This window comes from Pleurodeles waltl, chromosome 11, assembly GCF_031143425.1.
Source record: "Pleurodeles waltl isolate 20211129_DDA chromosome 11, aPleWal1.hap1.20221129, whole genome shotgun sequence".
In the NCBI taxonomy this organism is placed as follows: Eukaryota; Metazoa; Chordata; class Amphibia; order Caudata; family Salamandridae; genus Pleurodeles; species Pleurodeles waltl.
The window spans coordinates 476,716,869-476,742,500 of NC_090450.1; the positions used below are offsets into that span (position 1 = coordinate 476,716,869).

The window sequence follows — 25,632 nt, forward strand, 5'->3', positions numbered from 1 at the left end:
GGAGGTGTGTCTGAAAGTGCGCTCTCACGCTTCCTAAATGCATTCCTCAATACAATGTTATCTAAAATCAATCAGCAAATCAAATTCTCCAACACCCCACAGGACTTGCAGCTCACAAAATTAAATTTTTACCAGTTAGCTCAATTCCCACATGTCACTGGCTGCATTGATGAGAGACATGTGGCAATCTGTCCACCATATACAGGAATAGAAAAATAGCCATTCCATTAACATAAGGTCATCTGCAATGCCTCACACATCAATACTGATTTAGTGGACAGATTCCCTGGTAGCACACATGATTCGTACATCTTCAGACCTCATGGAATGCACACACAGCTTCTTGCAGGAGAGTTTGGAGAAGGATACCTACTTGGTAATGTAACAGAGAACAATGTAGGATATCGTACAGGTGAGGTCAGAGATGGCAATGACTCAATTTTCACTCCTGTCATTGTAGGAGATGGTGCTTGTGCAGTGGGGTCATTCACCCCAACACCATACTTCAATCCAGTCACATCAAGTGAACGGTGTTACAATGCGGCATTGAGAGGACCTTTGGCCTGCTGAAGACTCGCTATCATGGCCTGCACAAAAGGGGGGGATTGGCGGGACTGCAATACAGTCCAGAAACCTGCTGTAAGAGTATGGCCACTTGTGCAATGTTGCACAACATCGCAACAACATGAGGCATACCACTGGAACTCACAGATGCAGAGTCAGATGAGGATGACAACCCATTGCCACGCCCTCACCAAGCAGACCAATATAGAGCAGCAGACGGTAGGCAAAGACTTGCTGAGTTTATGCGCAACTATTTCTGATGTAAGTAATGACACCACCACGTCTTGTTTCTTTCTTGCTACAGGTATCACATTTATTGCCTTAACTTTTGGTCAAATATGTGGGCATATAACATAGGTAGTCCAAAAGCACTATCTGTAATCAAATGTTATACTATTAGTAATGCAATGTCACAAAACATGCAAGGCCCAGCACATGTCCACATTACTTTTTGAGTCCACACACTCCACCAGAACGCTCAGTGGGCTCAGCCGCATCTCTTGTTGCGGTTTTGAGACAGTACTGTGTCTGGAACTGCAAAGCCTAGGATCCATCACAGGGGTTTTGACACTACTGAGGCTAATGAGCTCCTCACTATCCCTACCACCCAGCTTGCTGGTCTCCAATGCATTGGTAACCTGCACTAATCCCTGTGCAACGTCCCCACTGCAATGTGCCATTTCCACTTGCATGCTCACAGCACGTCGTGACAGCAAAGCAGTTGCATTAGTGAGGTGATTTACAGATCTGCTGAACCCATCCAACCTACTCCTCAATTGGTGATGGGCCTAAGGTGGGTGACATGGTCCTGCTGCATTACAGTACAGAGCTCCCTAAATGCATTAGTGATCTCCCTTAGATTTTGTTCTGTAGATTTATGTCCTTCCTGGACTTTTGCATTCAGCTGGCACATGTTGTGATTGATAGACATTAACTGCCTGTGCATTGATTTAATCAGCTTACATTGTAGGCACTGCACCTTTATCATGGATACCTCCAGACCACCAAACAGAGATAGGCCCTCACCTTTCTCTAAGCTCTGTCTGACATCCGCTCTATGCCTCCTGAGGGGAGTATACTGGCGCTGGAAAAGGGACTGACGTCTGTGCGTACGTCTACCATCAGAGGTGGTGTCTGTATGTCTTCTTGCAAGTCATCAGAGTCCTGAGTAAACTCAGGGAGTGGTTCCACTGTTGCCCTGTGCCTGTGTGGTGCTGGTGTTATAGACTTGATGATGTCGGTCTCAGACCGTGGCTAGCTTTCCTCATTTCCCCATTTCGGTTGCATCTGGTGAAGGAACATCTGCAACATCAATATGCAGCATGTCAGTCATAAAGTACTGTTTTCATTTCTCAGTTCACAGTTACAATTTGTAGTAAATAGTTTCCCTGGGATAGCGTCTCTAATTGTCTTTTGTAATGTCTCTCTGTTTGCTTATACACAATACTGTAATGTTTGTTATAAGTGGACTGTTGGAGTATGGACTTCCACTCCCATAAGGCATTGTTAGGTAGCATGGAAAATGTGGCATGGACTGCCTGGCAACATTGCATTAGTGCAAGGGACAAATCCACATGCCATATGGTGATTCAATTCATTACTGCCCTTACCTTGGCTGGTGCCTGGTGTGCCTGAAGTGTCTATGTCAGTGACAGCAACTACTGCTTCAGGCTGCAGTGTTGACTCCACCATGTCCTCCAAGGGGGTAGATGGTGTCTGGGTGGATGGTCCTTCGCCAGTTGTCCTTGCCTCCTTCAGACTAGTTGCTACCCTCTCCTTGACATGTGAACGTAAGTGGTACCAGCTCTTGCGAATCTCCTCAGTTGTATGCTGCACAACACCCACCATGCTGATTTTAGCCTGGATGTCACTCCACATTTTTCTCTTCTCACTTTCCGGAACATGGAGTGAGTTTTTACCAAATAACTTGACATGGTTCTTAACGACCTCTTTTGTGAGCACCTCCAAAACCTGCTCACTGAACTTGAGTTTTTTCTTTCTTCCTCTTGTCTCCTTGCCATTCCCTTCAGTGGCAATTGTGTCTTATGGTCCTGGCTGACTCTTCTGAGTTCCTCCCTGGTGCTGTGCTAAGTATGTCTGCCTGCTCCTGTGGCTGAGGCTTCTGGAAACAGCATGCACAGTGTCACTTCCTGGTTTTGATGTCACCGTGCTGCTCCAGAATGCAAAACTCACAATTTGCGATTACCAAATACTGATTCACTCTTTTACGATCGCTATTTGGTCATTCTTATTTGAGATTGCGATTTTTTTGTTAATCCCAAATTATTTTGCGACTGCCTTTTTAAGTCACATTTTGCGAATTCCAAATAGAGATTCTGTAAAAATCGCTATTTGGAATTTGGAAATGCAGGGCTTCATACATATAGTCCTTACTCCTTTCTGGGTGCCTCTATTTCTCTAACTCTACATCTATCCATTTCAACACACCCCTCCACCTCAATCTCTCGCAACCTTTCTTTATAGATCTTTCTCTTCACCATCTCCTCCTCTCACAAACCTCTACTTCTGTATAAACCTCACCTCTTGTTCTCTAGTTCATGTATGTGTCAGCTTTTTCTTGTCATTCTACATCACATTTCCCTTTCTACCCTTCACCCCTTTTTCTACTTCTTTCTATTTTTTTGCTGTTCTCCACTATTGTCTTTACTTGACCCATTTTACTATCTCGTCTCATTTTGTGCTATCCTCATCTATTTGTTTTTCCTCAGGTCTCTCGGAATACCTCTACCTCCTTAAGCCTTTAACTACATTAACTCTCTCTCTACCTCACCCCTGTGAGTACTGTACTTGTCTACCTCTCTCTACAGTTTTAGCTCCCGATCTCCAACTCTCTCTCTACTGCACTCTAAAACCTTACCTGTTTTTAATCCCCTTTCTTTTCATACATATTTCTGTATTATTTGATCTTCCTTGTGCTTGCCTCGCCTTGCTCTATTTACTTTATTTCCATCCCTATCTCACATCTTTCTTCGTCATCTATATCACAAACCCCACTTAGGTCCACCCCTTCTCCCTCTACTTCACATCTCTTGCTACACTGTTCTGTTGATGTCACCATCCAGGACCTCTATCCTACCCCACCCCATTTCTCTTATTCAGCATGTTCACAGGAAACAGACTAAATAGAGACCTGTACACATAAAAATTGGAGAAGAGGGACAAGACAGGGGAGGGAAGTTAGGAGAAGGTTTTTCAATGTTAAACAATACAAGGGTAAAATCCTCAGAGCAGCACTTTGATTGTCACTGTTGCAGCAAAAACACCAGTAGTGAACGAGGATAAATTTATGATTACAGATATTTGGATACTAAAGTTACAATTTCAAGTGCTGTGTGGGTAGGTTTTATTTTAACCTAATGCACTAGCCCACTGAATATCTAACAGTTAGACACTGAATTCCAACTAAACTCTTGCAATTGAAAGTAAAAAACAAATATAGATCCAAACTCAAAAAGAGAGGTCTTTATCAGTGCTTGGTCAAGATTTCTCTTGGTGCTATTTGGCTGACAGATTTCAGGCAGTTTTTGCCTTTTTATGAGGCCCTGTTTATGGAGGTTTAACATGTAATTCAATATTGTTTGGCATCACAAGGGCTTGAATAAGCCAAAAGGCAGTAACAAAGTCAAAGAGGTGTTCCAAACAGGGGGCTCCAAAATGTATCTTGTCCAGAGCCCCATAAATACTTAAAATGTCACTGGCAACAGCATATCTCTAGTAGCAGGATAGACAGATGTTTTTCTGAAGTTTGTTCTTGTGTGAGGAATAATTGTTAAGGAGGAGGCTAAACGGTTGGTCATAGGTTGTTTGGACTATTTGCAAGACCCATCTGTTGGAACTGATGGATCACCAGTCCAGGAGGAAGTGGAGAATCCTGCTCATCACTGGTTGGGCATAAGGGGCTAAAATCAAACTAAAGTAGGTTGTTGGCCTTTGTAGCAGGGGAAGAGGAGCTGCAAGACTGATGTTGCTGCAGGCCTGTGCATTGTCTGCCGAATCTAAATCTGTTGCTCCGAAAGGAATGCGCTGTACACAGCATCACTGATGGAGAATGCAAGCTCTGACTGTATGCCAGCCCTTGGAACTGGTGCAGAATTGTTTAGTAGGGGTGAACAGCCCCAAAGAATGAATTGTAACTACAGTATGTAACCCTTAAAGCATTCCAAACCTGAGTCTGCCTTCTTTCCAAAGAAGTGAGACCCATCAAAACTGATGCCCTTTAGCAAACCCTACACATCGCTGGAGAATTTGGAGAATATCATCCAGGCATGTCTACGAAAGACAACACTAGAACCGTTCACCCGGTCAATGCAATCCTTGGTATCCAAACCGGCACGGATAACATACTCGGCCTCATCCTGCCCATCATTTATTATCTGAGACAGAGAGGTCCTAAGATCCTTTGGGACTACTTGAAAAATCTGATTGGCCATGTCCAAATGCGATGTGTGTGTATCTACCCAGCAGACAGACTGCATTTATAAATTGCAGTGCCAAGCAGACAGAGAAAAACATGTATTTATCACATGCATCAATCCTTTTGGATTCTCTGTCTGGAAAGGACTAGTCGGAAATTATTTCAAATTCACAATACTGCATCAAACTCTGACCAATAAGACTCTCTGGAGTGCGGTTCTTTGGGAGAAAATCCAAATCACAAGGTGCCAGTCTATGACATCTGGCCACCAGCCTGCTAAAAGGTGGACAAGAACATGGTTTTGAAAGGGTAGCCATCAGAGTATTTGTGAATCATTAAAGGGGAGCATGAGCACATACTTTACCAGTGCAGGCTTTAAAAGTCTGTCAAAACATTTGTTTTATTCTCAATTGAAAGCAGCTGTAATTCTAGTGCTTTGGCTGCCATCTGAGCCACCACCACAAACAAGGCACTTGTTCTTCAGTTGGTGGCCCATGTGGCGAGTCAAGGCCTGTCTCACGGGAAGTATCAAGCCTGTTGGCATTTTATAAGTCAAGGGATAAGGAATCAGATTTGAAATCAGCAGTGTAAGGAAGGTGGAGCAATCATCCTCTTCGCCATCACCTTTGTCAATATTCTGATGTACACCCTCCTCTGGCATAGGGTTGAAATAAGAGCCCAAAAGTGTATGGAGCCTCCTGCTTGCTGCAACATGGTAAAGCCACATGGTTGAATCAGGGTGCATGACAACAGGTTGCGCTTTTGCAATCTCATAGTGCAACATCGATTGAGCTTGAGCTGACATTGGTTCAGGATCTGACATAGGCACTGAAATTGGATAATCCACTGGGGTGTCAGCTCCAGAGCACCAGGAACCAGCATGAGGCTCGGGCCATACAGCACCATAGAGAAACCCACAGGCAATAACCAGACTGGAGTTCCATGCAATTACACTGGGCCTAAATGCAACCTAGAAGTGCACTAAAAAATGTATGCATGGCTTCTTTGAAAGCCTCAATCTGCCGCAGGATAGACAACAGCCAGGGAAATTCTGGGTGCATCAGGAGCAACTGTGGAATCTGCTCAATGCCTGATGACTTCAATGACTTGTAACAGACATCTCAAGGCCCTTGCATCGTCTTACTGGATTTGGTGGGGTGGGGTGAGTCCTGCTTTTGCTTTTTTTATGCTTGCATTTGTACTTGGATTACAACTTACTGGAGATCTTCGTGCAGTAAGTGGAGAGCTGCGTTAACAAGACGTAAATGGGACTGAGATCGCACCAGCCACATGGAAATGGTGTGGCATCTCCAGGAAGCCCACAACTTCTTCTTGCGTTTTCTGGAATACAACTTTGCCTCACAGCCTGAGACAAAATGTTGGTGCATCTAGGGTCATTTAGTAACTCTGAGTAGTATCCTGAGCCCAGGCATCAAAGGCACACCTCATGCAGGTCCATGACTGACATCTGCTTTTTTATATATATATATATGTTTTTATTAGCATTTGAATAATACACAATTACAGCTAATGCATCAGTGATATTACAAACCAAATTACTGTCCATTGGCTGAACACCCAACCATAAGACCATCCTTATTGTGTCACTGGTTGGGACTGTGCCTCTGTAGCATGCAATACATCTTGCCAGTGCATCAAACCAATTTAAGGAAACCAGTTACCAGTGACATGTACCTCAAGAGACTCATCCCGAGTACCAGCATCCACCACAGCTGAGGTGTGCTGGCACTCGTTGCAGTCAAGTCATGAATCATGGTGCCCCATGCAAGTGAGTCATCAGCCAGCCTGTCATCATGTCTCACTCATTTCATATCTACCTCTTCCACCCCCATCCATTCCATCATTAGCCAGTCTGCTTCCAAGGGGGTTCTCGGGCTATTGGCTATGTGCCACTTAGCCATGGTTAGACCAAGCAGCACTAATTTCCTGCTAAGTTTCCTATTTGTCCTTTCAGGCACCAGGCCCAAGACACTGTTTTATCTCCCTGAGGATCACCAAGCCAATGGCTCGGTGTAGTCGGTCCACTACCTCTTCCCAATATTGCACAATTTGAAGGCAACTCCACGTCACTTGGAAGAAATCTGCTTGTATGCTTCTACACTGCACATATCCTAAATCTCTGGAGGGGTACATTGCATGCAGTTGCTTGGGAGACAAGTAGGTAATGTGGGTAATATTGTATCAGTTTAAATCTTGTGTGTACTGATACCTCCAGCACTTCCCCTGTGTGCCCTGAAAGGTCCCCCAAATGTGATGAGGTCCTCACTAACCTATTGCCTGGCCTCCTTGATTTTCAGGGGTACAGATGGTCTATCCGACCGCACGGATCAGTATATGTGCATAATAAGTGTCTGACCTCCCACAAGGGACAATAACATGACTAACATCTGCGTAGGCTCATGGGTCTCAGAAAACGTAGGCCAAATCTCTCACTATGTGGCAGCTGTTTTTGCATACTGCAGAAATTTAACCCTCCCAGTACAAATGTCTCTGGTGCCACTTGTAATGCAATAAATCGACCTGCTGGGTATAGATCATCTAATATAGTACACCCCGTCCCACCATTGGCCTATGGCCATGGATTGTGCTAATTGTGGGAACTGTGGGATCTTCAAGACTTACTGTTCCGAAGCATAGGGTGCCCTATGGATTACTCAGCATACTGCTCATTCCCAAAGCCTACACATTAGCCAGATAACCTGGGGCATCGTTCTAGATACTATGTTGCTACGCAACAGTAGGGCCCTAGTTCAGCTCCTGGTAGGTGCAGCCCAGAAGAGACTTCGAACTCACAAACAGGTGGACAATCCTCCTTTTAGACCTATTGTTTCTACCATAGGATCTGTCCCAGAACCATTGTCTAATATATATTGATTTTTTGCTTAAACCTTTAATTGCGGAGTTCCCCAGACGCAAGACAAATGATAACAAAATTGGAAGGATTAGAATTTAATCCAGACAGTGCTTTTTTGGTAACATTGGACATTGAAGCACGCTATACGAATATTCCCCAAGAGGAAGCATATATGGCAGTGCAACAGTTACTATTAGATGAAAACACTAATGTCCCAGTGAATTATATTCTGAATTGCCTCAAAATAGTATTGAAAGAGAACTACTTTGAATTTGATGGGGACATGTATCGACAGATTAAAGGAGTGAGCATGGGAGCTGCCTGTGCTCCTAGTGTAGCCAACATATATATGGGTGCGTTCGAGACCAAATATATTTACAATGAAATCGCTACATTTTTTTTAGAATATTACCCAGTGGAGACGGTACATTGATGACATCTTTTTTATTTGGAAGGGTGACTTGGATTGGCTTCAGTAATTCATTGAATGGCTGAATCTATGTGACAGTGATCTAACATTTACTGCACATATATATAACCATAAAGTAGAATTCTTGGACATCATTATCTTTGAAACAGAAAGACATCTCCAAGTGACTCCATATACAAAACCTACGGCCAGGAACACATTATTACATTTTGACAGTTATCACCCCAGCTGCCAACAACCGAGCATTCATTTAGTTGGATCCTTAGGATTCGAAGGAACTGTAGCAACATCAATGAATATGACAGGAATGCCAAGGAAATGAAAGAGAAGTTCCTCCAGAGAGGCTACCCATATCGGATAATATGGAAGGCATATAAATGAGCTAAATATTATGATCGGAATGCTCTCCTTGGACCACCCCAGAAAAATCAAAGTGACATACAAGCCAGGATGGTATGTGTTATTAGACACTCTAACATCAACAATAAAATAGAGGGAGTTATTAATCGCTATTGGAATATACTGAATTTGAATGAAGAATCTACACCCCTTCCCAGGTCAATGTTTGCCTATAAAAGGAATTATAATTTGCGAGACAAACTGGTACAAGCAAGACTGAAAAACAATAATACATTTATACAGAAAAGTATCATGGGCAATAATCCGGTTTTAGGCAACCATTGATGTGGGGCGTGTCATGCATGTGCACAAGCCCTGGTCTCTAATATCTTTCAATATAAAAAAAGAACGGTACAGCTGAGAACGATGACTAACTGTCAAAGTTCCATTATTACATATTGTATTGTGTGTCCATTTCACTTGGGCTATATATATATAGATGTACAAATTAGAAGTACAGAGATATTATACAATACAACATATAGATATTATTTGTTGTATCTTTATTTTTATTTTGTTATGGAATAGTTTGTCTGTATAAGGAGTGGCCTGCTATTCAGGTTTACTAGCCCTGAGTATGTTTCTTGTCTTTGTTTTATATTCAGTTGTCTGGTCTATACATTTTTTTATGGTGTGATTGTTGGGTATGAGTGGTTTAGATTATTTTTTAGTGTTTGGTTTCCCAGGATGTACATTTACAATTTTCATATCATCTCTATAGATTATATTGTATATTTATATTATTGTATTGTGAAATAAAATATGTTAGCATACATATTATTGAGTGTTGCCTTTGGGATTGATGTTTGTTGGCTATCTGTATATTTTTCATTGTTTTCTTTATTTTTGGTTGTTGTTTTTCTGTTTTGTAACTTCCTCTGCTGATCCCTTTTCGTTTTTCTTTTTTCTATTGTTCTTCGCTTTGTCTTTCTTCTTTTGTATCTTTATTCTGGTGTATCATTAGGATTCCTCATGTTAGGAACCATCTCCTGAAGTAGGATTTTTGTGCAGTATTACCGAGACTTCGAACAAATGCACTGCATGATGCAGCTGAGACACAAAATAGTATAGCACCCCTATTCTCCTTTGTTCCATTCTAGTTTGAGCATGACAAGCCCCACTCCACATCTTTTTCCAGCCCACATCAATTCCACCAGGAGCAGGTCTAGTTCCTGAAAGGCCCTGAGGGAATTTCGTACATAGTGCCTTGAAATATATAAAGACAACAGGGCAGCACAACCTTTTTGATCAGAGATACCTTCCCCATTAGGGAAGGCTTCAATGTTTTCCAGAATGGAGGTTTGCCATCACATGTCCCAAGTTTATGGTGTGACATTGCTGGTCTCCGTGTGTTATGTGCATGCCAAGGTATCAGACCCTGTCTGTTTTCCAGGGATCACACATCTCTGGGAGCACAGCCACATCCACCATTTTCAGTTGCCCCACTGAGAAAAGGGTGGACTTTGCCAGGTTCACATGTAGTCCTGAGAGCTCTCTGAACTCCCTCAGTACATTCAAGAGGATCGAAACTGAAGTGGCCAGCTGACGCAGGAAGATCATCACCTCATGTGCATATACTGACACTATGAGGGTCGTCTGATCCACTTGCACTCTCCAACCGTGTAACACTTAACGCAGCCTCCACGCCACCAGCTCCATCACCAGAGCAAACAGCAGAGGAACAATGGGCACACCTGCCGAGTACCCCTCCCTCCGCATCTCGAACGCCTATGATACAAGATGTTCCATTCTTACCCTTGCCACTAGTTTTGTATGCAGCAACTTTATCCAGGCAACAAATGTGGGAGCTATCCCTACTTTATCTAGGACTCGCCAAAAATACTCTCAGCTTACAGAATCAAATGCCTTCTCTATATCCAGTAAGGCCAAGGCATATTGGTCCTGATCCAAGCAGGGTGCATGAAGCATGTGGAATAGGCTCAGAGGATTACAAAGTGTGTTTCTGCAGGAGATAAACCCCAAATGGTCTGGATGTATCAATTTCGGGATATAGTGGTACTGGTGCGCTGCTAAGACATGCCAAAGAATGTCTTTGTCAACATTTAACATGGACAAGGGGCGATAAGAGTTTGTGTCCAATAGGCCTTTCCCTGGTTTCGGTATCAATACAACTGGAGCCTCTCTCATTGAGTCAGGGAGTTCTCCTCTCTCCAGGGCCTCTTGGTACACTGGTAGCAGTCTACTGGCCACAGTCTCAGGAAATGATCTGTGGAGTTTGGCACGTAGTCTCTGGCCGCTGTTTACTGGAGTTGACGAGCGGCAGAATCCTGTCATTTTCAGTGGGCACTTTGTTCCCTAACAAACTATGGAAAAGTTGTTGGAGTCGTTGAAAAACAAGCATTTTGGGAGCTGCACTCCTGATTCATGCTGGAAGTTGCAGACTGAAAGGAACTGAGGAGATAATGCAGGGGTAGCGCTTATATGTGGCTCTACTACATCACTACTGCGGAGGTATAGAGCGCAGAGTCAGATGATGCCTTCAAGCAGGGCATGATAGCACTGATGCAAAATACTACAGATCTGGTCTGGTGCCTGAGGTGCTACAGGCTGTCTGTGTATCGAAACGGACCCTGTAATTCAATGTAGGTTTGACCTTGGCTAAAAAACATCCAGGAATGGTGCAATGTCTGATATATAACAAGACAGGCTTTATCAATGCCTTAGGTCATCGACTGCTGTAGCTTTGCAAGCTGGGAATGGGTGATGCCCATTCCATGTCCCTCAAGGAGAGACAATTATACATGTTCCCAAGGAGAGAGGATGAATTATACTTACACTGTGCTTCGACGTTGTTTTCAGAACAAATAAACTGATACCCCATTCAGCTTGAGTACAAATTACTTTATTGGTTAGATAGTCACTGGACATGACTGAAATTCAATTCAAACGATTATCGTATTATAATTGTGGTATTTTGAACTCTTTCCCGTTGATTACCTATTCGGTATCACAAGATGCAATAGGATTAATGAAAGTTAAAAAAAATATATACAGTGAATGAAAAAGTAAAAACCTGTAACTTCATATAACATTTCATTGATTTACGTCCCTTGGGAAATTACCTATTTTCTGTTCCAAATGAAATGAAAGAATGATTCACAGGGGACTGGATGGAAATTATCGTGACATCTAAGCACAGAAAGTGACTGAATATGGAGGAGCTTTGTTCTACTGGTTATGCTGTTGACTCTGATTTATTGAGTTTGAGACAATTACTTAATCTCCATGGGCCTAGATTCATTTATCCATTAATTGCGGGAGTCCTTAGAATCTGGGTATATGTTGTTATTTAGAGCAGTATGAAAACCTAGACATGTACAGGACAGCTCTATTGGGAGTATGAAATAGCGCTGCTACTGGGACCAGCATTTGGAGACTTTGTGTTCAGTCACTTTAAGGCTAGCGGCCAGGTGAGAACTACCAATCCTGAGACTCAATAAACACAAATACTAGATTCAAGTTCCCATTCAATCGATTTGATGAAGTGTCATTTTGAGAGAGAAAGTGTGAAGATTCATAAAGGTACACTAAATGGAGGGACTCTTTAGCCAACAGTAAAGTTAATTCCAAGATTTCTTAGGTGTCCAAGACATTGTTTTTCTTCAATCTAGAGTAAGGTAGACATTGCTGAAGTGTGGACAGACCTTTCAAAATCCAAGACCTGCTTAAGGTGATCAAGGCGTTCTTCGAATAATAAACACTTCTTTAAACTTCTCTTCAAACTCCCTGCTCAGCCTCTCTCCAATCTTCAAAATATGTGGGTCCTGTAAAGAAAAGAAGGGAAAATCAATGTTTGAAACTGACAGGGTAAGCAACGCTCACTGTTGGAGCAGAGGTACGAGCATGTGAAAGTATAGACTCACCAATACAACTGTGCTTATTCATTTTGAATTTTCTGTTTTTACATATTGCCTTTTGAAAAATTCTTCCATTACTGCACAAAAATCAATGTGTGGTAGTCTAAGGACAAAATCTATTTTGAAGACACGTTCCTACATTTAAAAACAACCTTGTAAATTGCAGAAAATATGCTATTTTTTCAAAGAATTTCACAAACTTTGGAGCATGAAATCGTGTGCTCCTGTATACCTCTAGTGAGATAACATTATACGTTACTGAGAATCACAGGTCTGGGTCAAATGAAAACTAATTCCGAACAATAGCATTTAAGATGTTGGAACATGCTATGCCTCAACTTGAGGAAAGAATAAGAAAAGCTAGAATGGACACTGCTCATAGAATACCAGGGTGAACAGAAAGGAAAATGGAGATGATGGCTGGACACAGGGCAGAGTCATCAGGCACAAGGCCACTCTTTAAATCCACGAGGGCAAGGCTGCCCAGATTCACCACTGTTTAAATTGCAAGAAACTAAAAAGCCAAAATATTTTTCGTAAACAACAGAACTGAGTCTCAAGAACCGATGTGTTGTTCTCTACTGAGATCAGAAGAAGGCTAGGTGGGTTTACACTGAAGGAATTAGTCCTAATCAAGTTAAGACACCAAAGCCAATTATTACAATTAATTCATCTAGCGAAGGGGAAGCATCAAACGTGAACTATGATCACTGAGCTGCAGTGAGGAGATAAAGAGAGATCCAGGAATGACACACGCCATAGGCAGGCGTGAGGTTACTGTACAACACACACGGTGACAAGAAAATACAGAAGGTAGAGACAAATTAGGGACACCAAGACCATAGTATATGGTGCAGTAAACGAAAAGGACAAGGAAGACTCAGGGTAGACTTTTGGCATAACTACTACATAGCTACTGGACAGCACACAGACAGAGGTAAGGAAAGGCCTTGGATAGAATTGACAATGGGATGACGGAGGAAGTTACTCCAGAGTGCACAGAAACGGAAAAGAGGTACCTCAATAAAGGCAATCGTCCAAGTGACCCGAGATCAAACTATTAACGGCCAGGCAACCACAGAAACATTGACATAGGGCCACCAGGTTAAGAGTTCACACACCGAAATGTCACTGAATTTAGGGATGCCACAGTGATATACTACTACTTTACAGCACAGAGATGGAGGGGATGAGAGAGTTAAGCACATGCAATACGGTTAATAATGTCAGAGCTTACTTCAAAGCTAAATAAATAAAGGAGGGTCAAAACAGACTGACCAGAGTCAGGTCACATAACATCATTCTCGGTCAGAAAACTGGGCCAGGAGAAAGTGGCCATTTGTGTTAAGAGGATACATACTTTGTTAAATGATTTGAAATTAATGAACATCAGTCGTATTTCTCGAACAAGTTTTCCCACTGTATTATAGCAAGGGCGATAAGACTGAGTTTCATTCGATGATATTAAAAACATTTTCTTGGTGTTCTGCAATGTGCTTTTCACTTGGTCCAGCCAGATGGGGCGCTGAATATGTTGAGAATAATGAGGGACCTGAAAAGATTAAATACATCCTATTAGCAAGCATATCAGCTTTTCAAGAGCTGATACTGTTTTGGAGGGTTAAATCTGAGTACAATATGTATTTGCTCACATAAAAGAAATCGTGTGTTAAACTTGGTATAGTCCTGGTATGGCCCAAAGCGGTGCATATAGTGTTTTTCTAAATGAATTCTTTATTCTATAAATTATTACAGTGTTTGGAAAAGTTTGTGAGTCAATGTTTTAGCTTCAGCAAGATATTATTGCAGCTACACACACACTAACACAAACATTTAAGGCACTATACAACTTAGGCCCCATCTACCTAAACAATTGCATCACTTTCCTTCAACCAACCAGACAGCTCTGCTCCACAGAACCAGATCAGGACAGGCATGCTCTTGCGTCACTCCTAAAGCATAGAACGGCCTTCCATTCCTCATCAGAGCTTCCTCCTTCCATCTTCTTGAATTTTGCAAGAAGCTGAAGCCCTGGCTTTTCAATTAACCAACCTACCATAGACAGGACTAGGAACACATTCCTGCTCATCACCAGGATAGCCTCACAGGTGATAGTGCACTTTGCAAATACACATAACAATAGCAGCAAAATGTCAGAATCCCTCTGTGTATCAGAAATGTTTCCTCATGGTGAAAATGCAAGAAATCTGAGGGAAGGGTCACCATGTTTCTATTCCTGGAAACGGAAGCCAGCAAATGGCAAATCAGCTGAAGAATGGAGAAATACATTAAACGTGCAAAAGATGATAGGAGGAATGCTTGCAATAATTGGAGTAGCATTTCAACCCATCATTCTTTTGCCCACCATGCCAATTCAGTTTAGGCATAGCCAAATGCAAATCATTCTTGTCCCTGTTCCAACAGGAACAGCTCAGCCCAAACATTTAGGCCAGGTCCTCCCTGAACTGGAACAAAAGAAAACCCAAGAATGGTTTCACCTCAAATAGGGCTCATCAGTCAGGTATAGCTTGGTTCCAGCGATACAGTGTGGACAGGCAGGGCTGGCTTTAGGGTGGTGCAGCCGCACCGGGTGCAGGCCTTGATTGGGGCGCTGACCTCAGGGGGGCACTGTGTATAGCAATAACTTATGAAACTTGCGATTTAAAAGCACCTACTGAAAAGTTACTTGTGCGTCGAACCTTCAGGAAGCAATTAAAATTTCAAGATACCTCTTGTGATTAATGTTCCTGCGAGAGAGAGAGATCGGAGTATTGTCCAGTGGCACTTTTGACTCACCATAAAGTAGCACAGAGGGTTAAAGTGCCTACTGCAAAGAACAAGACTATATTTTATGTAGATAGCTGAGTGGATTAGTAAAGCCAGCCTTAATAAGCACTTTAAAACAAATTAATGTATGTGAAAGGGTAGTAAGGGAATCCAAGGAGGTGTTCATAGGGTTGGAGGGCGCCAAAAAAGACTGTCGCACAGGGCGCCACCAGTGCTAAAGCTGGCCATGTGCACAGGACCCATGTCTGGCCACACTCGTCCCACTTAGACCTCCACACTGAAGTATAAAAAAAGGTGATGGATGGAATGCTTGAATTATTCTCAGTGACTGGTGATTACTTGAGTTGCATCCCAGTACACTGTTATTTTGCAGCGCATACCTCTTCAGTTTGGACTCAGCCATGTGCAACTGAGTCCTGACCGTACTCCAATGGGAACAGCCCAGCATGAACTGCCAGTCCAGGTCTTTCCTGAACAAGAAAACAAGCAGTCCAAGATGGGCTTCACCCTGAATGGGGATCCTGAGTAGGGTGTAGCTTGGGTCCATTGGCACAGTGAGCCTGGGGCCCATGTGTGTGGGCATAACCTATTGGGGCGAAACCGGTCTTCTGGTTTTGGTTAAATATTCCAAGTCAATATTGGTTAGGCTATGAAGTAGAGCTGCTGTGGTCTTGATTGTTGCAGTCTTGCTGAAGTTTGATTAGCATCCGGCATAGATGATTCATACTAGGAAGCATTTAAAGTATGCAGTGAAGTACAGGTCAGGTCAGTATCACAAGCCATCTCTATCTTGCGTCGGATGTGGCCTTTACATGTAAAGTGAACAAAAGTGCATCACGGGGGCTTCTTCATGGCCATACGTGTGCAATCGATGAATCCTTTGTCAAAATGAAGCCACCACTGATGCCATAGAAGAACCATTCTCCTTGCTGTGTATGGTGTTGTGTGCCTAGGAAGTTGAAGTGCCATTTGACATGTAATCTGAGTACATCTGTGACCTTCCATATGACTTTGCGTACAGAAATCATGAAATGCTAACTGTCTGATGTGACTCTGTGTAGGCACCCAGTGGCATAATATTACAGTACTCCAGGGAGATTTGCCTATGCTGTCACAGTATGAATAATGTAGTTCTTTGAGTATTGCTTTCACCCCCCGCTGGTGGAGATGGAATCTCTTCCAAGAGTCAGATTGGCAAAAAGAAGGTTTCGATTATCTTCGCCACAAAAAGAATAAAGATGGTCGGCCCTTGATGGTGATGTGGGACAACGTAATACAGGTAATTGTGCAATGTAATGTGTGTGTGTAATTAGTCAATGTAGTCCTCGATATTGTCTGTTTTCCTATAGCCCATGGAATGGTGGGTCTTGCTCCTTGTGCTTTTATAATGTTTGCCAATCCTTGTATCTGAATGTGGGATTTATCAATGTAAATCAAATTTTGGGTGTGGATTATTTGCAGTACGACTATTTTGCAAGAGTCTCTACCACTGTGTAACTCTGTTACTCAGATATTAGTGCATTTTGATTCTCATCTTTTCCCTAAATTACATTGATCATTTTCTTGGAGTTGCTTCGTAATAACCATTATGTCAGGGTTTCTTCATCAAAGAAATGTGCACATAATCGCTGGACAAAAGCTCCTGTTTATATTGGTGTAAATGGTGTAATTTATGTCCAGTAGGCTATTGTCTTACTGTGTTCATCACGTTTTGTACCTCAATATGTATATTTTTATATCTGTTTCCTGCTTGGTGACGCGATTTTTTTCTATTTTTGGAGAATATATTTGTTTTTTGACTGAACTTTTAGGTATAGAATTAACGCACTGCTATCCATGCCAAGCTAGAAACTTTGACAATTTTAGCTACATTTTTAAGGATGGGATTAGACAGACATTTGTGGTATCAGATTTAGGGTGTTGGTGTTGTAGTTGCGCTTTCTGTAAAGAAGCACCTCTCGACTGAAAGATGGGAACTACCCAGCGTTTTCTCCTGTTGCTTTACGTGTGCATGCATGTATGCACAATTCTGTGTTTTTCTTCACTATGATTTCGCCTCACTCACAGCAGACAGTGCTACACTTGATGGGATGAAGCTCGGCAGTTCAAAGTCTATGCTAGATGGAGCAGTTTTAAGCGAGGAGCTGATCGACGAGGGAATGGATGGATGGCTGAAAATGAGTGTTGTCAATAAGCCAGATGTTGAGGAAGGTGTCAGAGATGTTGGTACTATAGTTAGTTAACATGAGAGTTCTCAATGACAAAGTAGGCAATAAGGTTCTGTTAAATGGTCAATGTTTTAACATCGTCGATCAGGTTTGGGCCTCAACAATTGTAGTAGCATGATAAAAGACAGCAGAGTCAAGCTTCCTCTTAAGGCTTTGCCTTTGTATGAATCCTTCCTACCAGAGGAGTACTTGTAGAAGATTCTTCTGCACATGAAAGGGATACCTCGTTTAAATGGGTTTTTGGGTGAAAAGGTCTTGAGGGTGTCATAGATGATGGAGCAGACAATAGATGCTTTCCTCTTGGAGATAACCACTATATAGTTTATTCAGTATCTAGGTTTTACACAGTGTAAAACTGCCTTTTAGATCTTAGCTGTTTTTTATATATACAGAGTGGTGTCAAAAACTAGAAGCCTCAAGCAGGGTTAATTAGTTGGAAAAGAGACGGATGGCTTCCATGGAGTCTCCAGTGAGGAAAATGCTGTCAGTTGAAATCCATGAAAATTCTGTAAATTGAAAGAAAAAATATCTACCATCAGAATGTCCTCATCAATAAAGGACTTCCTTGTCTTACCAGACTGAAGACAAGTGTACATTTTCTCTGTTTCTCTCAAAAGCAAGACATCTCTGAAAAAGTATAGCTTTGTTAGATGTCTTCTAAGTACAAGACGTGCAGTAGAAATCTGACAATGGTTACCAGTAGCTGACATTTAAGTCTATCGGCGAAGTTTGCATTGCAAAAGGCCCAAACAGTGAAGTGAACAGGCTAAATAGCATGTATCAAAAATGTATCTTTAATACTTTTATGTTAAAGTTACCACGGAGTCCTACTCTGACAGTAAGGAATGATTTAAAAGTATGTGAAAGCATGATGTAGCCAATATTAGAGAACTGCACAGGTTAATTATATCAGATTTTTTCGTTTACTGTTTGCAAATCTGCTTAAGACGCACATTTACAGTTTAAGCACTCATTTCAGCAGAAATGAGTATAAGGTTTGTTTTAAAAATGGACTTGTGTGCTGGTGTCGCCACTCTGGGTAGCCAATCATTTTCAAACTAATGGTACCTTTCCCTTCAGGTTTAGTAACCGCAAACTACTGGTGGGGGCCAACTATCTATGCTGTTATAGTTTACGGTGGTGACATTTGCCTACTCCTCATCTTGAATAGACACTACAAGTGAGAACTGTAATATGTTCTCATATATGGCATCATGAAGCAGAAATCCTATCCAACCTGCTGAAGACACAAACACAAAATAACTCAAATCCCAGTTTTGTCTCTGTAGCTGGCTGCGGTACTTGACCCACAAAGTCAACATCTATATCAGAGGTAATGAGGAGGTGTTAACTCAAATATGTAGGGTGACAGCATAGACACATGAGGTGGAACAAACACCTTTACCTTTGTCTCACTTATAGCATGAATAATGGAATTTTGATCCATTGCCTGGCAGAGGTTGGGATCTGGAACACAGTATTAGTCCAGTTCAAGTCAAGTATTTCTCACTGTGTACTCTCCTTTGTCCTCAGACCTGACAACTCAACCCACCCACTGCAGGGTACATCAGGGATTACCTTTACCCCCAACACTTTTCAGCATCTATGCGCTTTGTCAGAGCTGATTATGTCCTTTAGGCTCAGAGCCGCATCTTATGCTGATGATACTCAGATTATTATCAGATTGGAAAACCAGATTTCCCTGTCTTCCCTCAGGTTGAGAGATTCTTTGACAGCAGTCCAGCAGTGAAGGAGCTTCAACCGTTTAAAGCGCAATGGAAAAACTGAACAACTCATACTGGCCACAATCATGTCCACTGGGGTGGCAGGTATAGCCTCCTCCATCTAATGCCCTAAAAGTTCAAGTTCCTGATTATCAAGGAACTCTTGCTAAGATTATGAACAAGTATACTCCTACTTATCTGCGTGAAAATCCTTACAAAGATCCTGCCATTTCTCCCCAAAGAAAAACAGAAGATATGTAGGACTGTATGTTAGCTAGGACGGGTTACTGATACACACCAGGCATCATCTTCTGAAGTTGCAATGCATTCATAATATGGTAGTCTACATTACCTCAATCTTGGCAAAACTGAACATGTTTCTGCTGACTGGTGAGAAATCCATTGGCTTGCAGTTTAACGAAAAGGGCCGTATAAGTCTCTCTAAGATATCAGAATTTGATTCTATTCTACAGCCATACACACCTACCTAAACCGTAAGATCTTAGCATTAGCTCCTGCTGGAGAGTCTGAAAGTTAAAAGGGCCTGTGTGGGAGGATGTTCCTTTGGCCACCTGGCCATGACTCTGGAGCAACCTTCCTCTGGATTAAAGGAAATTGAGTAATGTTTTAGGAATGCTTTGAATTTTTTTTTATTCTGCTCACCCATGTTTTTTTCTTCCGTGCCCCTTTCAGTTTTACTAGTGTTGACGCCAAGGAGCCATTTTGGTGAGTGTGAGCACTAGAAATAAAATACATAAACCACGTTATCGGTTCTCATGCTAATAATGATTTGTGAAGTTCTCCCCGATGGACTGGGTTTATTGTTAGTAACATGAAAAGCCGCATAAATAAATAGCTCCTAAATACTCAAATAAATAACCATCTCCAATTTGCGTTAGCATAAATCACACCTGCAGTGGTAAAAGAATCCTTTATGATGTGTTGTTTAGTGTTAGGTTTCATGGAGCCATATACGCACCAATACATTAAGTGATTGGGGCGCTTCTGTAAAACTGCATCTCCTTACCTTAATGCATGGGTCCTCAGTGAAGAAAATGCTTTCAGCTTTGCAGTAAAGCAGCAGAAGCAGAAACTCACATTTCTATAAAAGAACAGAAAGAAGTTGAGACAGGGCAGAGAACACTAAAAACAGAGGGCAAAATGGCAAGAATAAGTGGAAGAGATAGATTCATCAGATGGCTGGGCATCAGGATGCCCAGGGAAACCATGTCTGAAATCTGACAGTGGCCTCCAAGGTCATAAGGCGTAAGGAGGGTCTAACTTTAACCGTTGCTCAAATATCTACGTACCTGATTTAACAGAGGCTAGTAATCCTGAAACCACAGTAACCCTAGAAAACTATCCATCCGAGCCTAAGCCAAGTATTTGGTGTAGGGCAGATAGGGTGACCAGAATTTTAGAGCCAAAAACCGGGATATTTCACCAAAAATAGAAGAAGGACTACAATTTTACTTCAACCTGGCGCAGAGAAGGACAGCGCTCATTAGCAGAGAATTACAGAAGAGGCACTAAGAACATAAATAGAATGCAATTTTTAGAGCCAGTAAAATGCTTGTTATTTTAATTACTTTTTGATAGCACCCGCTTACTATCTCTTTTTTGGAAAACAAGCAAACAAACAAAAAAAAAACCTTCCCAACGTTTTCAGGTGACCCTCTCTAAAAACCGGGACATAAGCTAAATTTCCAGAAATCTGCCGGGCCAACTGGTGAAAAACCGGGACTGTCCCTGCAAATCCGGGACGGCTGGTCACCTTAACGGCAGATGGCTCTGCTAACTTGACATTTTGAAGAGGAAACTGCCAGAAATAGTGGTTTCCTGACTAAATGACTGGCAGTGGTTGGCCTGTTTAATGCATCTGCTATGTTTATAGATATAATTGAATGAATGAGTCGCCATGTATGAAAAGACTGGGTATGGTTACAATTGATTTGCATACATAATGTGTTTTAATTTAGTTCCCTATAAGGTAAGTTATGTCAATTAGGCAAATCCACCCCATGAATCTCACATTATATTTTGAATTTCCATTAGCACAGTTGGACATTTAACTTCTTCGCTGCCAGACCTTTTCTTTTGGGGGGCTTTGGGCCTCATAACTTTTTGTCCACATAAGCTACCCACACCAAATTTGCATACTTTTTTTCTAACATCATCTCTAGCTCAGCCGGCACATAGGAAAACCTACCAAACATGTGCCTTTTCGAAAACTAGACAACAAGGGGAATCCAGGATGGGGTGGCTTGTTGGGCTCTCACTAGGTTCTGTTACTCAGAATCCTTAACAAACCTTAAACTTTGGCAAAAAAAAACACCTTTTATCCTCATATTTCGGTGATAGAAAGTTCTGGAATCTGAGCGGAGTCACAAATTTCCTTCCACCAAGCATTCCCCCAAGTCTCCCGATACAAATGGTACCTCACTTGTGTGGGTTAGCCTAGTGCCCTCGACAGGAAATGCTCCCAAACACTACATGGACACATCAAAATTATCAAAAACAAAACTACCTGTTTTTGTGTGTGGAGGGGGGCACCTGTGTTTTTGGTCCTGGGCTCAGGAGCCATCTAGGGAAACCTACCAAACCCAGACATTTCTGAAAATGGGCATGGATCCCTCAGTGTTTTCTTAACCAGAATCCTCAGCAAACCACAAATTTAGCTAACAAAATCACATTTTCCCATATTTTTGTGTGGGATCACCGCACTGGCACAAATTTCCTACCATCCAATGTTCCCCTCAGTCTCCCGATAAAAATGATACCTCACTTGTGGAGGTGGACCAAGTGTTTGTGACAGGGAAGAGCCAAAAAACATGTAAAAAATTTGGAAAAAAAAAAAGTTTTTAGGCTGACAAGTGGCGCAGAATTCTTATTGGTATAGATGCAACAATGCTGGGTGGTAGGCATTTTGTGGACTACTGCAGATTCCAGAAGGTTCCAGCACAAAAATGTGCGGAAAATGTGGGATTTCAAGCAAAGTTGGAGTTTTGCGGGCATTGTGGGTAGGAAAATGTTGTGAGGTGCATGTGAAGCACACCACCCTGGACTCACCCAGATGTAAAACCAAAACCCAAAATAATCTTATGTCCTCTTGCTTGCCGTTGCGGTAAGATCTTTTAGTTTGCGGGGGAGAGCTGAAAGACTGTTATTCCCTTTAGTTGGGGTGGGGGTATAACCATGCCCATACTGGTTGGTAGCCACCACCCCACTATGTTTTTTTTATATTCCCTGTTCCCTGGCATCTAGTAGGCTTGCCCCAGAGTGGATCAGGGGTAATTGCCCCATCTGCCTACCGGTGGGCAGAACAACCTTGTCCCCATTTATTAAGGGTGGGGGTATAGCCATTCCCCCAACCTCTTTTAAAAAAAAAATAATTCTTCCCTGGTGTCTGGTGGGCTTTCTGCCCCCCTGGTGGGCAGATGAGCCTTAAAACAATTGGTCAATCTGCCCCCAAGGGGGGCAGAAATGGCCTTAGATAAAATGCCCCCCCTTGGGGAGCAACCTTTGCCAAAGGAATCGCTCCCCTTATGACAATTTAAAAAAATAAATAAAAATCCCTGGTGTCTAGTGGCATTCCTGCAGCACGATCGTTATGCGACCTGCTGCAGGAATGCTCAGAGAGACATGAAAAGGAAAGGAAAAGCCTTTCCTTTCCATGCCTCCTTTACCTCCCATGTCCCTGTACCAAGGAGAAACTAATCCGTTTCTCCTTGGTCGCGCTGGAAGCCTGCCTTCCAGCACGATGGGAGGTGACCTCTGAGGAGGTCAGCGAGCGATCTCTCACTGACATCATCAGTCGTCACTGGGGAGTTGGGGGGGCGGGGGAGGAAGGGAAGCGATTCCCCTTCCAACCCTGCCCTGGGGGGATGAGGAGAGGCCCTCGGGGAGAGCCTCTACCAGGACATAATGGTTACGTCCGTGGCTCCTCAGTGCCGCGCCACCGGACATAACCATTACGTCCTTGCTGGGCAAAGGGTTAAAGAGAACTAATGTAAATAACTAAGTCGGAATTATGAGTTTGGTTGTGTTTAACACACTCAAATGCATTAAGTACCTCAACCTTTGTTAAATTTCGTCATGTCAGACCTGCTGAAATGTAACAAAGGAACTGGGTACTGTATTTACTGTACCATGCAGAGTTCGGAGAGTTCAACACCAAATCTGCATGTTATTCCCAGAAAACTCGTATAAGGTGCTATTTATCTCACCCAATAAATAACGCACCTTGTGGTTTGGTTATTTTTAAGGTGTGATAAATAGCACCTTCACTCGTAATAAGGGTCTAAGTATGATTTGCATGTTTCAATGAAGCCGTATAAATTATGCCATAAAATATAAGCATTGGTTAACGGTTCTCTGGTGGATTCTGAACCAGTGTGGTTTCTTCTATTTTTAGTACAGCCATCTTGGCAGAGACATCTAAATGTATGGGAGTTTCCCATACTGGCTTGGCAAAGGCTGAAAATATGACATAACAGAAGATGGTATCTCCACTAATCATACTGATCAAAATGTAAACTAAGCCCCAAATGAAATAGAGTCCACACAGTCCTTGAATTCTGACAGGTAATATCAGAGTCAGAGTGGACTGGAGACTTCCTCTTGTGAAATTTCTGCTCACCGATTCAACATTACAAAACATTTCCATATCTATATTGTTATTTATGATCATAAGTTATTACTTCATACATACTTACATAACAAAAGTGCCAGCAGAGCAGACGGTGCAGTCCAATATATGAGATAAATATGCTTGGATCTGAATGTGTATCAAGATGTTCTGTTATTAACATTTAGGGCCTGAATACGAGTTTGGCAGTTGGACCGTCATACTGTCATGTTGGCCCCTAAAAATACTGCCATGCAAGTGGTCCCCAGACTGCAGTATTACGAGTTTCACAGGCAGGGCCTCCGTCTGCTAAGCAAAAAAGGAAGACCACCAGTGGTGCGGTGGCCTGTAACTAGGCGATCTGACCTCCAGCCCTGTCAGCGCTGTTAAAGACCTGAAAAGGGAGGTGCTCGACCTGAGCCAGCGTGTGGACACAGTGGAACAAGCCCAGGACGCAAGAGAGGAGGAACTGGACTGTCACAGGAGAGAACACCTCGCTCTCCAAGACAAGAACCAAGAACTGCAATACCAGAGAGAGGACCTAGAAAACAGATCACGCTGCTCCAACTTCGTATCAAAGGGCTTCCAACACAGGCAAAAGTGGGACCACTGGAAGACTTTGTGGTGAGCCTAATTCGTCACGTGGCGCCAGCCCTGAAAGAGCAGAATATTGTACTCGACAGAACACATAGGGCTGGAAGGCCCGCTCGGGCTCCAGGGCAGGCTCAAGATATACTAACCTGTCTACACTATTATAAGCAGAGAGAGGTCCTCATGGAGTCAGTTCGTGACACCACAATCATTGAGTTTGAAGGCCATCAGGTTGGCGTATACCAAGATCTCTCCATGATGACATTACAGCGGCGTAGAGTGCTCAAGCCGGTGACGGCCCTTCTCAGGGAGGAGGGTATCAAGTATCAATGGGGCCATCCCTGTAGGCTGCTCTTCACCTGGCACAATGAACTCTGCAGCATTTGCACCCTGGAAGAGGCTCAGAGGCTGGAGGGGATGTCACGGAGTCTCGAGGAGCGGGCCCAGAAGGCAGCCCCACCGGCGAGGCTCTGACAGGGGTCAACTGAAATCAGTTAGCCGTCAAAGCACGGCCTGTAAACCTTCAACGGGTGAAAGTAAAAAAGAGAAGGAAGCACTAATTAGAAGTCTCCGCACCCAGGATGGTGTACCCGAAATAGACTCGGACCACTGAGTTGAACCATGCCCCCTTTGCTTCGCTGTCTGTCTCTCTAAGATGTTGACTTCCGAAAGACCTCAATGGGCGCCCATCAGATGCCGCACCTACTGTTATGAAAGGACTGAGTTACCCGGTTGGCGGAGCTCCACCTCCATGGAGTTACAGCTGAACTTTTGTTGGATCGATGTGTAGACGCAGACCCCGAATGATGGCACAGATTGTTTCCAGGTGTGGAACGCAGTTGCAAGTTTACCCTAAGTTAAATGTTTGCAATTCCCTATTTCCCCACACTACCCCTGAGGAGCTGTTTTCTTCCTACCCCTTCTTTACGGTATTTGCAGGGGGGATTCATTACACACTCAACACATTGGGACGACCTGCAACACAGCCTCATATTACAGTTGTCAGATGATACCATATTTAGTCTCAACGTGAGAGGCCTTAATGGCCCGGTGAAGAAACAGGCTCTCCTTTTACAGCTTAGAGACTTACAATG

At 42.8% G+C, this 25,632-nt stretch overlaps 1 protein-coding gene across 7 annotated transcripts in view; it reads right to left on the bottom strand.

Moving 5' to 3' along the window:
- Window positions 1-11,550: 11,550 nt before the first annotated feature.
- LOC138265795 (nuclear body protein SP140-like protein) overlaps window positions 11,551-25,632 on the bottom strand; it is a 637,415-nt gene continuing 623,333 nt past the window's right edge. For 3 of the 7 annotated variants that reach the window (XM_069213828.1, XM_069213829.1, XM_069213832.1), the window contains exons 15-17: window positions 20,348-20,422; window positions 13,942-14,133; window positions 12,260-12,488 (exon numbers count right to left, since the gene is read on the bottom strand). In XM_069213828.1, coding sequence (XP_069069929.1) covers window positions 12,399-12,488; window positions 13,942-14,133; window positions 20,348-20,422 — 357 coding nt within the window. In that variant the 3' untranslated portion in view covers window positions 12,260-12,398. Of the gene's footprint in view, window positions 12,489-13,941; window positions 14,134-20,347; window positions 20,423-25,632 lie in introns of those variants that run through there. The other 4 variants (XM_069213831.1, XM_069213830.1, XM_069213834.1 and 1 more) reach the window with 4 other exon arrangements.